Here is a 13,802-nt window from a genome sequence, read left to right as displayed (position 1 = left end):
GGCTGTGCAGCGATTGATTGGTTGGTGGCGCCGCGCGCAGGCGCAGAGACAGACCCGGGGGCGGATTGACCGAAAGTCTGCTGAAGCCGCAACCCGACCCGGCCAGTGACTGCGGCGGGAAGATGGCGGAGCTGCGCGCGCTCGTGGCTGTCAAGAGGGTCATCGACTTCGCTGTGAAGGTGACTTTCCCCACCCCGACTCTGTCCCAGCACCTTGAGACCGCAGCTGTGAGCTTCCAGGATCAGGAGCGTACCCCGCATGGGAGATCCTTCTCAATTTCTTTTGCCCTTTGACCAGTCATACCTGGAGCAAAGATCAAGGGCTGTGAGTTTCTGACAATCAGATCCCTCTTGGGTCACGACCGTGCTTCCCTCTTTCTCAGTCCCTTGGTAACTGTGGGCTGGAGGAGTCATAGTTCCTGTTTAAACACACGGGGAAACTGAGGCTCAAAGTCACTTAGCAAGGGAGAAGCCGAATAGACACTTGTGTGTGGGACCTGCGGTTCAGTCACTTTCTGGCTGCATTACCTGCTCTGCAAGTACCCCACATGGGGAGCCATCTGCTTCCTTGGGACTCAGAAACTGCCTCATGCACATAACCACGGGTTGCTCGAGGAAGCTTTTTTGCTAGAAAGGGAAGGAGACTTGTGTTTGCTGGAGAAGCGGTTTGAGGGATGGACCCCTGAAGTCCCCAAAAAGAAGCTGGCAGAGGCAGCATTGAATCAGACTGGGTTCCAGGCCAGTCTCTCTCAATGCTTGGCCTATCCTGAAGGGAAAAAGATGGCGACAGTTCATGTGTGTCTATCCCCATCATCTTGGGGGGTCCCTTCTGTGTCCTTCACATTTCCTAGCTTTCCTAGTTTAGGACTGTGCACCCAAGACAGGTGAAAACTGGCTACAACCGTGACAGTGATACCACCGTCCCACACCCCCACTGAGGAATGATACAGAAGACAGACTCAGGCATGAAATGGCCATGACTCTAACAGCAGACACTGAAGTGGGCACAAACCACCAGCAGACACACAGGTCCTGCACAGAGTCTAATCCATTTGCACATCTTCTGTCCTCTTAATCCCATAGAGTGGATGAGGAAACTGAGGCCCGTGGGATCCCCCAGCTGGGGAAGCAGCCAGAGTCAGAAGTCCAGGCAACTGGGGCTCTTGGCCTCTTTGCTATAGAGAAAACAGGTTGGCTTAAGGATATTCCTCACAGCCCATGACAGAGATGATACTTCCAGACTTAAAGATACACACTTGGGTTCCTGGGATCCAACTCAACCACCATTTATTATTTGTTTGTTTGTTTTGTCTGTGTGCATGTTGGTGGGGAATCAAATCAAAACCTTCTAAATGCTAGCTAGGCTAGGCAAGTGCTGTACCATTGAGCTATAGCTCCAATCGTTTATCTGTTTTATTTTTAAATAATAATAATTATTATTATCAGGGCCTTTTTATTTAATTTTTAAAAATGATTATTTTATGTGCATTGGTGTTTTGTCTGCATGCATGCATGCGTGAGGATGTTGAATACCCTGGAGCTGGGGTTTGCAGACAGTTGTGAGATACCATGTTGATAGCCCGTGTCCTTTCAAAGCTCAGCCAGTGGCCAGCCCTTAGAGATAGTCTTATTTAGTCTAGGTTCGCCTGGAACTCACAATGATGTTGAGGATGACCCTGAACCCCTGATCCTCCTGTCTCCACATCGTAAGTGCTGGGATTACAGGTGTGTACTACCGTGCCTGGGTCTCTGTGTTTTATTCCGAGGTGTTTACTAGCCCAGGCTGGCCTTAGACGCTCCATCCCCAGCCTCGCTTTGATGCTTGGCCTGTAGCACCTCACCCAGCATCCTCACCATCTTGAATCAGCTCTGATCCCAGCACCTGCTAGCGCAGAACATGGCCCATGGTCATTTATGGTATGTTCAGTGAGAACTGCTAAAAGTGAACTCAGCATGGTGTCTACCTCATTCCTCTCCTCCAGGTCAATGGTGCCTCCCTCCTGCACTATGCTGGGCTTCCTAGTTCATATCCAACATCTGCTGGCTCACTCCCCTGAAGGCAGTCAGGGAGTCAGACCTTGCTTGCTTCCTAATCACTTGGGCCAGACTTAGGCCCCATTCTTTCTCCTAACCCCCAACCTCCTTTGGGCTGTCAGTTCCGAGCCCCACTCCTAAAACACCACGGTTTCCTTTCCAGCCCCAGGCCCCAGGCTCCAGGCTCCAAGTCCGAGCCCATTAGCCCCTGTTTCACCTGAACCCTAGCTCCAGCCTGCCCCCCGATCTTGGACTCTCCCCTTCAGCTCTTTCTCATAGTCTTGGGGGTTTTTACCTGCAGGACTGGCCCTATCTTGTCATTCTCAGGGTTCTGTGGTCCCCAGCACTTTCCATACAAAGTCCCAGTTCCTTGGACTGGCTTTGGGGACCCTTTGTTATTTGGTGCCTCCATCTATGTCCCTCCTGCCCCCCCCTTGCCATTTCTACTTCCATGCCTCCAGCCTGTGCCCCATGTAAACCAATTTCTTTGCCTCTGTCCTTCCTGCTCCATTTTCCAGTGTCTTCTTCCTGTCTTGACAATTGTGACAAGTTGATTGCGTCAACTTTGACCCAACCACCTTTCTCCACAGAACCCTGATCCTGTTCTGTAATCCCTTTCCATAGTATATGGTGGTCCTCTGTTCCCCCCAGTGTGCCACCTACACCCCCATTTCCAGATTGGCAGCTCCCGGCCAGCTGGACCAGGTGTGTCTCACCTCTGTTTCCACCGTCACCCAGTCCCTCACAGTGTTTACGCAAAGATCACCTTTTCTGAGGCCTGCCATGATCCCTTGGCAAAGGTTACAGTGCTCAGGGGCCCTGCCACTCCGGACTCCTACTGTGTAAGCAACGTCACTTTTTATTGCCATTCTGGAATTTGAAATCTGCTGGGGAAAGAGTGGCTGATGTGTTCACAGTAGGAACAGTCTCAGGCTGCAGGCAGGCTATCACAAAGGTTCATTCCACTGATAAAATGGCCTTTAACATGATTTTTTTTTTTATGTGTAAGAATGTTTGCCTGTAAATATGTTGTGTGCAGTATTTGCATGCACTACTGTTGGAGGCCAGGAGAAGGCATCTGATCCTCCAGAACTGAATTTACAGATGGTTGTGAGCTACCATGCGAGTGCTGGGAACAGATTCCCAATCCCCTGCAAGTACAGCCAGTGTTCTTAACCACTGAGTCCTCTCTCCGGATCCAGAGAAAATGGCCCGGACTCCAAAGCCGCCTGTCTGAGCCACTCTTGTCTCTGTGACTCTGAGAAAGGTAATGAGCCATGCTGAGCCCCGTTCTCCCCCTCTTGGCTGTGGAACTTATGGTAGTACCTACTTTATGGGGGTCAATTACTTTTTATTGCATTTGTTTATTTGTGTGGGGGCGGGTCCTGTTCATGTCACGGTTCTGCTGTGGAGGCCAGAAGTCAACTTGCAGGTGTGGGTTCTCCGCCTCGACTATGTGGGTTTCTGAGATCAAATTCAGATTGTCAGGCTTGGCAGCAAGTCCCCTTATCTACTGAACCATCTCAGTGGCCCAAAAGGGTAGCCCAGGCTAATGTGAAACATCCTCCTCGTACGTGTGCCTCTTCAGCGTATCCTGCTAGAAGGGCCTCCACCGTGGATTGCTGAGTTGGGAGAATCGTCCTTGAAACGGTGCCTTCTTCAGTGAGTGCTGCTGTTTGAACCGAGAATGATTGATGGGAGTCTCTTTAGCAACCTGAAAATATAGCCAGTGCCTGCAGAGCTGGAAAAGGTGGTATTAATAGGTATTTGGTAACTCTCTGATGTTTGGTTATGGTCAGGGGCACATTTTCCATTTGAGTTACACAGGAGAGGCTGCCCCACCCCTTCAGTGAGACTCCCCACACCTTCCCTTTACGACCTACACACTTTCGCCTCCCAGCCTCAGGCCCTGCTGTAACTCCAAGAGACACTTGGTGCCACCTGTGTGACTTTCCATCAGGCCTTGCTGCTCCGCTTGTCCTGTGCCCACCAGTGCCCTTTCCCATCGGGCTCCATTAAGAAAAGTCTGGCACAGACCCAAACGGAAGCCTGTGCACTGTGTCAAGGGCCCCGGAAAGGCTGCCAGGAGCTGCATTTTAAAACTCCCTCTTTAAAACAAGTGTTTGTTCGTGTGTGCGTACATGCACAAGCAGGCTTGCGTGTATGTGCCATGGGCCTCGGTCAGAGGTTCTCTCCTTTCACCGTGTGGGTCCTGGGAATCAAAGGAGGTTGTCAGGCTTGGCAGCAGACACCTGTGCACACTGAGCCTGCTCACTGGACCTCTAGTTCCTTTATCTTCATTTGTTTTTGTTTTTTTTCATGTGTCCTATCCTGGCCTTGAACTCCTAATTCTCCTGCTTCTGCCTCCCAAATACTGGGATTATAGATGTGTACCCTTACAGTCTGCTCATAGAAACCCCTTTCCTTGTAATCTTATCTACCCAGGAAGCCTCCTCTTGAATACTAGAAGTTCAAGGCCAGCCCAAGCTACCATGGATCCAAGGCATTCTGAGCAATGTAATAATACCCCATCTCAAAATTAAAGGGGGGGTACATTGCTGATGATGTAGTTCAGTGATCCAGTGTTTACCTAGAACAAGGCAATCTCTGGGCTGTGTCTCTTAAAGGGAATAAGAAATAGTTTATTTTAGAGCCATTTTGAGTGACCATGGTCCAGCAACACAGATTAAGGTTACCAAATTACATCTTCCAATGTGGAAGTGGTTTCATGAAGTTTTCATAGTTTTTCAGAACAAAGAAAGTCATAGATGAAGGCAAGTTTAAAATACACTGGTGGCTGTGCAGAGAGGCAGGTTTATTGAGATGGGGAGGCTTTTCTATAGGCCTAGAATGCTACATGGTGGGAGCTAGTGGTCTGCTAAGTTAATAGATTCTAAAGGTTTTTATCTATTAGTCCCAAGATGTTAGTTCAGATGCACAGGAAGGCCAAGACTAAGCTAGAACTAACCCACAATAAGGTGATTAGCCTCTGGACTGTCAGCATTCCAATCTTTCTGCAGCCCTGATATTCTCATCAGTTGAAATCTGCAGACACAGTTTCTTTTCAGGACTTTTCTAAAAAAAAAAAACCCTCTTGGATGTAGTAGACACAACTGCTAACGCCATAAAGCCTCCTGCTACTAAGACAGTCTTAAGTTAGACCCCCTCCCTCTGCTCCCACTTCCTCCCTGGGTGGTCTTGGATCAGCACTTGGTTTCTTGTGCTTCAGTTACCCCAACGTGGCAATAGCAGTGACCAAGTTCCCTGACTGTTAGGACAAGCTTCAAGAATTAAGGCTGCTAGCATGAATTAGACCCTTGGAGCAGGGCTGCCTGCACGGGCCAAAGCTTAGGCTGCTGAGCATCTGAATTCATGTCTGAAGGACTAGCAAGAGAGGACTGGAGATGCCCCTCAGTGGCGGGGTGCTTGCTGGCATGCTAGGCTGACCCTCAGTTCTGTAGATGTGTCAAGCCAGCCATGGTTTGCTGGCTCGGTCCCTCCCAGTAGCTGGAAACATGTCGGGTGCCTTTAAAGGGGACTCACTGAGCAGGCAAGCCTGCAGATTACCTTGACCCCTTTTTGTATCCAAGGGGTCCACAGTGAGATCAGCCCTGGGCCTTCCCCAACTTAACCAGCACAAGCTTTTCCTGCAGAGGGGGTTTTCCTCCCTGTCTTAAAAGAGGAAACTCATATATTACATTTTTTTTAAAAAGATAGGGTCTCAAGGGTTTAAAAGTTGGTCTCAAGTTTTGTAGCCAAAGATAAGCTTGCACTTCAGATTCTTCCATTTTTTCTGTCCGAAATTCTGGAGTTACAGGCCCATATCACCATACTTGATTTGTCTGGTCCTGGGGGTGGAGCCCAGGGCTGCTTGCATGCCAAGCAAACACTCTGCAAACTAGGCTACATCCCCAGCCCTATCTTGAGCTTTGTTTTTTAAGGAAAAGGTTTTTATTTTTATTTCCCTTGCTGGCATGTCTAAGTGCATGGGGAGGTGCTTTGGGACCTTAGTTGTGACCTTGTAAGGCAGGCAGTTCTCACCAGTTTGTTGGCCAGGATTTGCTTCACAGGTAGTTGATGTGGGATTCCCCTCTGTATGCTGTGAACACCATTGGTTGATAAAGAAACTGGCTTGGCCTGATAGGGTAGAGTAGAGCTAGGTGGGTAAAACTAAACTGAATGCTGGGAGAAAGAACATGGAGTCAGAGAGAAGCCATGTAGCCCCACCAGAGACATACGCTGGAACTTTACCTGGTAAGCCACAGCCACATAGCAATACACAGATTACTAGAAATGGGTTAACTTAAGATTAAGAGTTAGCCAGTAAGAAGCTAGAACTAATGGGCCAAGCACTGATTTAATTAATACAGTTTCTCTGTGGTTATTTTGGTTCTGGGTGGCAGGGATGAACAAGCAGCCTCCTACAACAGGTAGTGATGTATAGGACAATTCAGAACTAGGGCTGTTAACCTAGAATTGATGAGGATCACAACTCTAGGGCTAGCCTGGGCCACAGAGCAAGTTTAAGGCCAGTATGGGTAAATTTGTAAGACCCTATGTCAACATAAAAAGAGCCAACTGGTGGAATGCCTGCCTAAAATCTACCTATGAGGAGCTGGGGTCCTGCCTCAGTGGTAGAACCCCCATTAAAGTCTCCCAGTGAGGGATTGGGGTGTGACTCAGTGGGAGAATCCCACCTAGAATCCCTCCAGTGTGGCTCAGAGGTAGAACCTCTGCCTTGCATGCCTTTGGAAGGCCATAGGTGCCTATCCCAGAAGTCAGTGCTGCTGGTCTCTCTACCATGAAGCCACCTGGGCTGCACTGGCTGCACTGGCTTCCCTTAACTCTATCTACTCTCCCAACTCCTTTCTTCATCAGGGTCTTAGCACCTGCTGCAAACTTCCCTGGAATACTTACTGTTCCTCACACTTCACTGGGTCGAGCTCGGTCCTCTTTCAGATCTTAGCCTGAGGGCCTCTATCCTGTGGCGCTCTTGCCTAACAGCTTCCTCAGGCCCCTGTTGCCATCCCTCAACAGCTTCAGGAAGTCCCGGAAATCATCAGGTGATGCCTCAGGGGCTGCCAGACTGTGACGCCTGCTCCCTCCTCTGTGCATGGGCATGGTGAGAGCTGGCCTCTGCTAGATCACTGCGTGAGGATAAGTACAGTGGCTCAGAGCCAGGGGCTTTTCATTTGTGGTGGGTAGCAGTATCGGGTACTGCTAATGACACACACCTGTAAGCCTGGCACTAGAGCCGAAGGAAATGAGGTCCTTTGATCTCTGTGTGCAGCCCATAACACACGTGAAGGCACAAATACACACAAATTATATTTATACTAATTATATATGCATGTGTTGTCTTGCACATGTGAATACAGTACATAAAGAGGCCAGAAGAGGGTGTCAGACCCCTTAGAGCTAGGGCTATAGGCAGATGTGGTGCTCCAGTCCTCTGGAAGAGCAGCAAGTCTTTAAAAAGTATACAGCCTTTACTAAACCAGTTCTCCACTGGGCCACTTAAGAGAGTGCTCTGCCCGCATCCTGAGTTCGGGTCTATGGAACTAAATTTGGCTGTTTGTTTTGAGCTGATCTCACCGCATAGCCTGCCCTCAAGCTCCTGAACCTCTTGCCTCAGCCACCCTTGTGTTTGGATTTCCTGGTAGGTGTTGTTCACTGGGGCTAAAGCATACAAAACTTTCTTTCATAAATACACATGTGTGTGTATACACACACACACACACACACACGCACATGCATATGCCAAGGGTAGAGACAGAGTCCAGGCAACCATGTCAAATGACTCTGCTGCTTAGTAAAATCTGAGTGAGATGAGAGGGTGGCCTGGCATCACCTGTGAGTTCTACAGGGTCCAGAACCCATGCCCTAGACAAGGTCGTGGCCCTTTGTGGACCTCTGCGGTCTCCATCTCTCTGTGCAAGGGTCAGCACGAAGGCCCTGGCCTCAAGCCCCTCTCTGACACTGTGCCTTCCCTGTCTGCCACACAGATCCGGGTAAAGCCTGACAAGTCAGGAGTGGTCACCGATGGCGTGAAACATTCCATGAACCCTTTCTGTGAGATTGCAGTGGAGGAGGCTGTGCGGCTCAAAGAGAAGAAGCTGGTAAAGGAGGTCATTGCTGTCAGCTGTGGCCCCGCCCAATGCCAGGTACCCAGGGACCCTGAGAGGGAGCGAGGAGGCTGGGACCAAACCCTGGATCTGAAGGAGGAGGGTTAGGGCCTAGACTCGAGGTCTGAGGGAGGAGGCTGGGACCGAACCCTGGATCTGAAGGAGGAGGGTTAGGGCCTAGACTCAAGGTCTGAAGGAGGAAGGTTGGGCCTAAACCCTAGGTCTGAGAGGAGACTGGGTCTCATGATGAATGATGTCTAGTTACCTGCTCTGCCCTCTTCAGGAGACCATCCGCACTGCTCTGGCCATGGGTGCAGACAGAGGCATCCATGTGGAGGTGCCAGCGGCACAGGCAGAAAGCTTAGGCCCTTTACAGGTGGCCCGGGTCCTCGCCAAGCTGGCTGAGAAGGAGAAGGTGGACCTTCTGTTCCTGGGCAAGCAGGTTGGTGTTCCAGTCCTTCAGTTGCCCACCCCTCCTTGCGCTGCTTGGGGTAGGTGTGAGACCATTGCAGCAGGCTCAGGCTGGCAGCACAGGCCACTGTGAGCGTCAGAAAGATGCTTTTGGTCAAGTTCGGAGTTCAACAAGCTGTGGTTTGGGCTCACATGGGTGAGACAGGCCTGGCACAAGCCAGGGGCAGTGTAGGAACATGCTGAGTTTGGCTCGATAGCTGTGTCTGTGTTTGGGACAGGAGTGTGAACAACCGAAGAACGTGCTGAGTGTGTGTGTGTGGGGGGGGGGTCAGACCCTTGGTGTGTGAGGGCTAAGACATCAGGGGGATGTGGGTAGGAATTCAGGAGACTGGCCTGGCCTGGAAACAGACTTGAGTGTGTTTGTTGTAGAGCACTAAGGAGCCACAGCCAGTCTGTGAGCAGGAGACAGGATCTCCTCTGGGGCCAGGATGAATGGCTGGAGTTGGGAGAAGGTGGCCCAAGGCTGCACTGGGGCTTGCTGAGGCGGTCTTGCCTCTACTTCACCTGTCCCCTCTGGAGACTCAGGGACACTGCCCTTCCTGTGGGAGCTGCCTTCTCCACCCTTCTCACAAAGATAAGCTTCCAGGCTAGAGAGAGGACTCAGCAGTTAAGAACACTGAGTTCAGTTCCCAGCAACCACATGGTGGCTCACAACCATCTATAGTGGGATCTGATGCCCTCTTATGGTGTAAAGTCATACACAGAGATAAAGCACTCATACATAAAATAAGGAAATCTTTTTTAAAAAGGATATACTTCATGGTGTCATGGGAGGAGGGCAGAAGAAGGGGGATGTGGGAACAGCCACGGGCAGTGGGGAGGAGGGGGTTATGAATGGGTGCTGAGAAGGTGGGAGATCAATGAGGCACAGAGGCAGAGGATACAGGAAGCCAAAGAGGCAGCTGGGGTCCTAGGGATGGGAGAAGGGACTCCAGGGCTAGCCTTGGGAAGAGGGTATAAGTGCAGGTCCTGGGAATCCTGCCAGCATGGTGAAAGTCAGATAATGGAAGACATTACCAAAAGCTAGGGAATCACAGCAGAATCCATAAACTGAGGCCAAGTGCTAAATCAGGGAACAAACCAAAAAGACAGGGCCTGGTGGGGTTGGGGTTCAGGGATCCCTGGTACTAGGTGTTGGCAGCTTGGGCATTTAGCAGCTCCAGGAACATCAGGGTTTCATGATCCATCTTGAGTCCTGTGCCCCCCCCCCCCCAACCAATCAGTGAGTATGAAGGGGAGTATGGATAGAATATTTTTACTGCCTTTACTCCTTCCGGTTTCCACTGTGGCAGGCACAGATCCTGGCTGCCTTGTGGAAGTTAGGTGAATGAACGACCGCACAGAGGTCAAACGGGATGCCCAGTGCCTCCATACCCTGCACAAGTGACTGCTTATTCCCATGGTCCCAGGGAAGAAGTCATTGTAGAATAGGAATTAACAATCTGTGGCTCCAGGAAACATCTGCTTTGCCAATAAAGTTTTATTGGTACAGCCATACTTGTTTATTTACATACTTCCTGTAGCCAGGGTGCTATGCGATCTGCTTGCACAGCTTGCAAAGTTTTAGTACTTCCCGCCTTGCCTGCTGAGCACTCTTACTGATAGGAAGTCTAACCGGGCTGAAACAAGCCCAGGCATCATCATGAAGTCCTCCCTCTCTCTGCCTACCAGGCCATTGATGATGACTGTAACCAGACAGGTCAGATGACAGCTGGACTTCTGGACTGGCCGCAGGTGAGGCTGGGGTAAGGAGCACCTGACCTCATCCTCCAAGCCCAACCCCTCCCCGGACCTTTGCACCTTCCGTCTTCGCCTCCTGCTGTGCTGTTTTCCTCCACCAGCTTTCTGGTTCTCTCAATGCTCTGCTTCACATCTCTGCTCAGAGGATCTTTCTTGCCCTCACTGGATGAGGCAGTGTTCTGAAGAGACAAGTTTACCAGTTACTAGACTAGACTATCAGGATTTTTTGTAACAAGTTCACTGAGAAATCAGGGACCTACAGTAAGCTGTGCACCTAAAGCGTATGATTTACGATGAGAGACCTTGTCTCAAAATATAAGGTAGAGGGTTGGCATGAGGACTCAGTGATAAAGGTGCCTACCACCCAGCCTGCTGAGCTGAGTTTGATCCCCTAGACCCACGGTAGGAAAAAAACCAACTCCCCCAACTTATATATACATATACATACATACGTATGTATGACCATATACATACGTATGTATATATATACATATACACATACTAAAAAATTAAATAAAAAGTAGATGTAAATTTTAAGAGTAATAAGATGGAGCATGGCTGAGGAAGACATCAGCTGTTGTCCCCTGGACTCCACATGCACCTGTACACCCACACAGGTGCAAAGCCACACGAAGTTCACCATCTGGCACATTTTGACACAGGGTTTACCCATGAATTCATTTCCAGAGTCATAATGCACCTCGAATATCAGGTTTTAAATTTAAACCAATGAGGACATGGCGAGAGGACTCAACAGGTAAAGGCTTTTGGTGGCAAGTCTGACCACCTGACTTCCATCCCTGAGAAGGAGCTGCTCATTTCCTTCCTCCACCTCTTGAGTACGGGGGTGATAGGCCTGCCCCAGTTTATGTGGTGCTGGGGATGGAACGCAAGGCCTTGTGCATAGCAGGCAAGCATTGTACCAACTGAGTTACATCCCCCACCTCCAAGTTCCTGATTCTATAGCAGAGCTGAAATCTTTAGCTGGTATTGAGGACAGGAGCGATGGTTCCCAGTACCGTGTCAGGAAGCTTACAGCCTGTGACTCCAGTTCCAGGGGATCCAACACCTCCTTCTGGCCACTGTAGGCAGTGTCCTCGTGTGTGTGTCTGTGTGTGTATACGCGCACATGTGCACACACATAATAAAATGATGAATGTGGCTAATGTGACCGTAGCTGAGACAATGTAAACAAAGCAGAATCAAGGAAGTGACGTGTCTAGTGTGTTCTACCCTTTCTCCCTCTATCTCTTTTTTTTTTTTTTTTAAAGTACTATTTTTTTATTTATTTATTTATTATGTATATAATATTCTGTCTGTGTGTATGCCTGCGGGCCAGCAGAGGGCACCAGACCCCATTACAGATGGTTATGAGCCACCATGTGGTTGCTGGGAATTGAACTCAGGACCTTTGGAAGAGCAGGCAATGCTCTTAACCTCTGAGCCATCTCTCCAGCCCCCCTCCCTCTATCTCTTAAAGACTTTTTTATTATTTTTATTTACATATATGTGTATATCTGTGTGAATGTGTGTGGGTGCCCTCAGAAACCAGAGGTGGCATTGGATCCCCTACAACTGGAGTTACAGATGCATGTGAACCACTGTGTGGATCCTGGGAATTGAACTTGGATCCTCTGGAAGGGCACTAAGTGTTCTTAACTTAGCCTTCTCTCTAGCTCCTAGATTTATTTTATTGTTAATTTTGTTGCGGGGGAGGGGTGCTATGTGTGCAGGTGCCTACAGAGGCCAGAAGAGGGCATCAGATCCCTGGAGCTGTAGTTACAGGCAGTTTTAAGCACCCACGTGGATGCTGGGAAGCAGACTCAGGACCTCTGCAAGATCAACAAGTGCTTTTAACCACCGAGTCACCTCTCAGGCCCCATTGCCACATTTGAATAAAAACATGGAGATGAGCCCGCACCCGTGTTTGCTTGCTGTCTGTCACCCCTGATTTTACCTGTCACACGGACTCTTGTCTTCAGGGTTCACCTGCTCGTTTCTCCCCTCTTTGCTTATGCTCAGCGCCTGTTTTGAATTGACTTTTCTCTGACGCTGTCCCCTCCAGGGCACATTCGCCTCTCAGGTGACACTGGAGGGCGACAGAATAAAAGTGGAGCGGGAAATCGATGGGGGTCTGGAGACCATACGCCTGAAGCTGCCCTCTGTGGTGACTGCCGACCTGAGGCTCAATGAGCCTCGTTATGCCACCCTGCCCAACATCATGGTGAGTGGTTGGGGCAAGCCACTGGGGCCTCCTCAGCGATTGGATGGTACAAGGGATATAACATCCGAAGGAGAGGCCACCTGGCCATCTCGGCTAACGGTTCCCAGGCTTTTCTCTGCCGGTGGTCAAGTTAACAGGCTAGTGTAGTGACAGGAGAACCTGTCAGCGTCACAGCTGGTAGAGAGGGTCTCTGCAGACCCCAGCGGGGTTTCTTCCTGTCATCCTAGCCAGTGGGAGTTCACTAGACAATCTTGGACAAATTGCACGGCTTCATCCAGTCACCTTAGCTCACAAGGGAAGGCTCATGGTTATCTGCCAGCTGGCAGTCATTGTATAGAGTATCTTGGTGGGACCTAAGGTCTCTTGGTCAAAAGGAAATTGATCCCAAATCCTCACAGCAAGCAGGATAAGTTCTTTCGGTCACTTGACCAGAATGGTGTTTGGTGAGTCACTTTGGCCAATATGGAAGGTTGAGTGTGTCACCTTCTCTATTAGGAGGATTCAGTGGGTCAAGCCAGCCAATGTGGAGGCTTCAGTAGGTCAGCTCAGCTGCAGCCTCTTCGCCCTGTGCTCACTAAGGAAAAGGGAGATCTGCTGTAATGGAGCATCCCAGGGTGTCCCAGCCTGGAGGAATAGACTACTTGCAGTGTAACTGTGAGAAAGCATAGCCCTGGCCAGCAGGGAGGTCCTGAGGGATGCTGGCGCCAGCTAGCTTCTGTGTCTGCACCACTCACCGAGAGGAGGTAGGGTCAGGACGGGCTTAGCCCTGTGAGCCACCAATTCCTGTGTGCAGAAAGCCAAGAAGAAGAAGATTGAAGTGATGAAGCCTGGAGACCTGGGTGTGGACCTGACCTCCAAGGTCTCTGTGATCAGTGTGGAGGAGCCCCCTCAACGCTTGGCAGGAGTCAAGGTGGAGACCACAGAGGACCTGGTGGCCAAGTTGAAGGAGGTGGGGCGGATCTGAGGCCCTCCCTGGTACTCTGCAATAAAACTGTGCCTTTCCAAGACACTGCCTCTGTTTCCTCATTCTGTGGCTGTCTATCCCTTGATTCAGTCATCCAGCAACGTGACAGGCCCTGTGCAGGGTGAGGCTGAGGAGCGAGCCTTTGGTCACAGCCTGCCACTGACTTCAGTGTGACGGAATGGAGGCTGGTAGAAGCCACTGTAGTACAGGCTGATGAGGGCTGGGCAGAGATGCACACTGACCTA

The 13,802-nt window shown here is 50.2% G+C and overlaps 1 protein-coding gene across 1 annotated transcript; it reads left to right on the top strand.

The window, feature by feature from the left end:
* Positions 1–22: 22 nt before the first annotated feature.
* On the top strand, positions 23–13,600 carry Etfb (electron transfer flavoprotein subunit beta). Its single transcript, XM_041659598.1, has 6 exons — positions 23–179; positions 8,039–8,197; positions 8,442–8,600; positions 10,301–10,363; positions 12,435–12,593; positions 13,387–13,600. Exons 1-6 carry the CDS (start codon positions 123–125, stop codon positions 13,555–13,557), a joined length of 768 nt encoding a protein of 255 aa, XP_041515532.1. The 5' UTR covers positions 23–122; the 3' UTR covers positions 13,558–13,600.
* The last annotated feature ends 202 nt before the right edge of the window (positions 13,601–13,802 follow it).

The sequence above is a fragment of the Microtus oregoni genome, unplaced genomic scaffold (genome assembly GCF_018167655.1).
Source record: "Microtus oregoni isolate MIOR12 unplaced genomic scaffold, Mior012 000000F_ref0000247, whole genome shotgun sequence".
Classification (NCBI taxonomy): domain Eukaryota; kingdom Metazoa; phylum Chordata; class Mammalia; order Rodentia; family Cricetidae; genus Microtus; species Microtus oregoni.
This window is presented reverse-complemented; position numbering and strand designations above follow the sequence as displayed.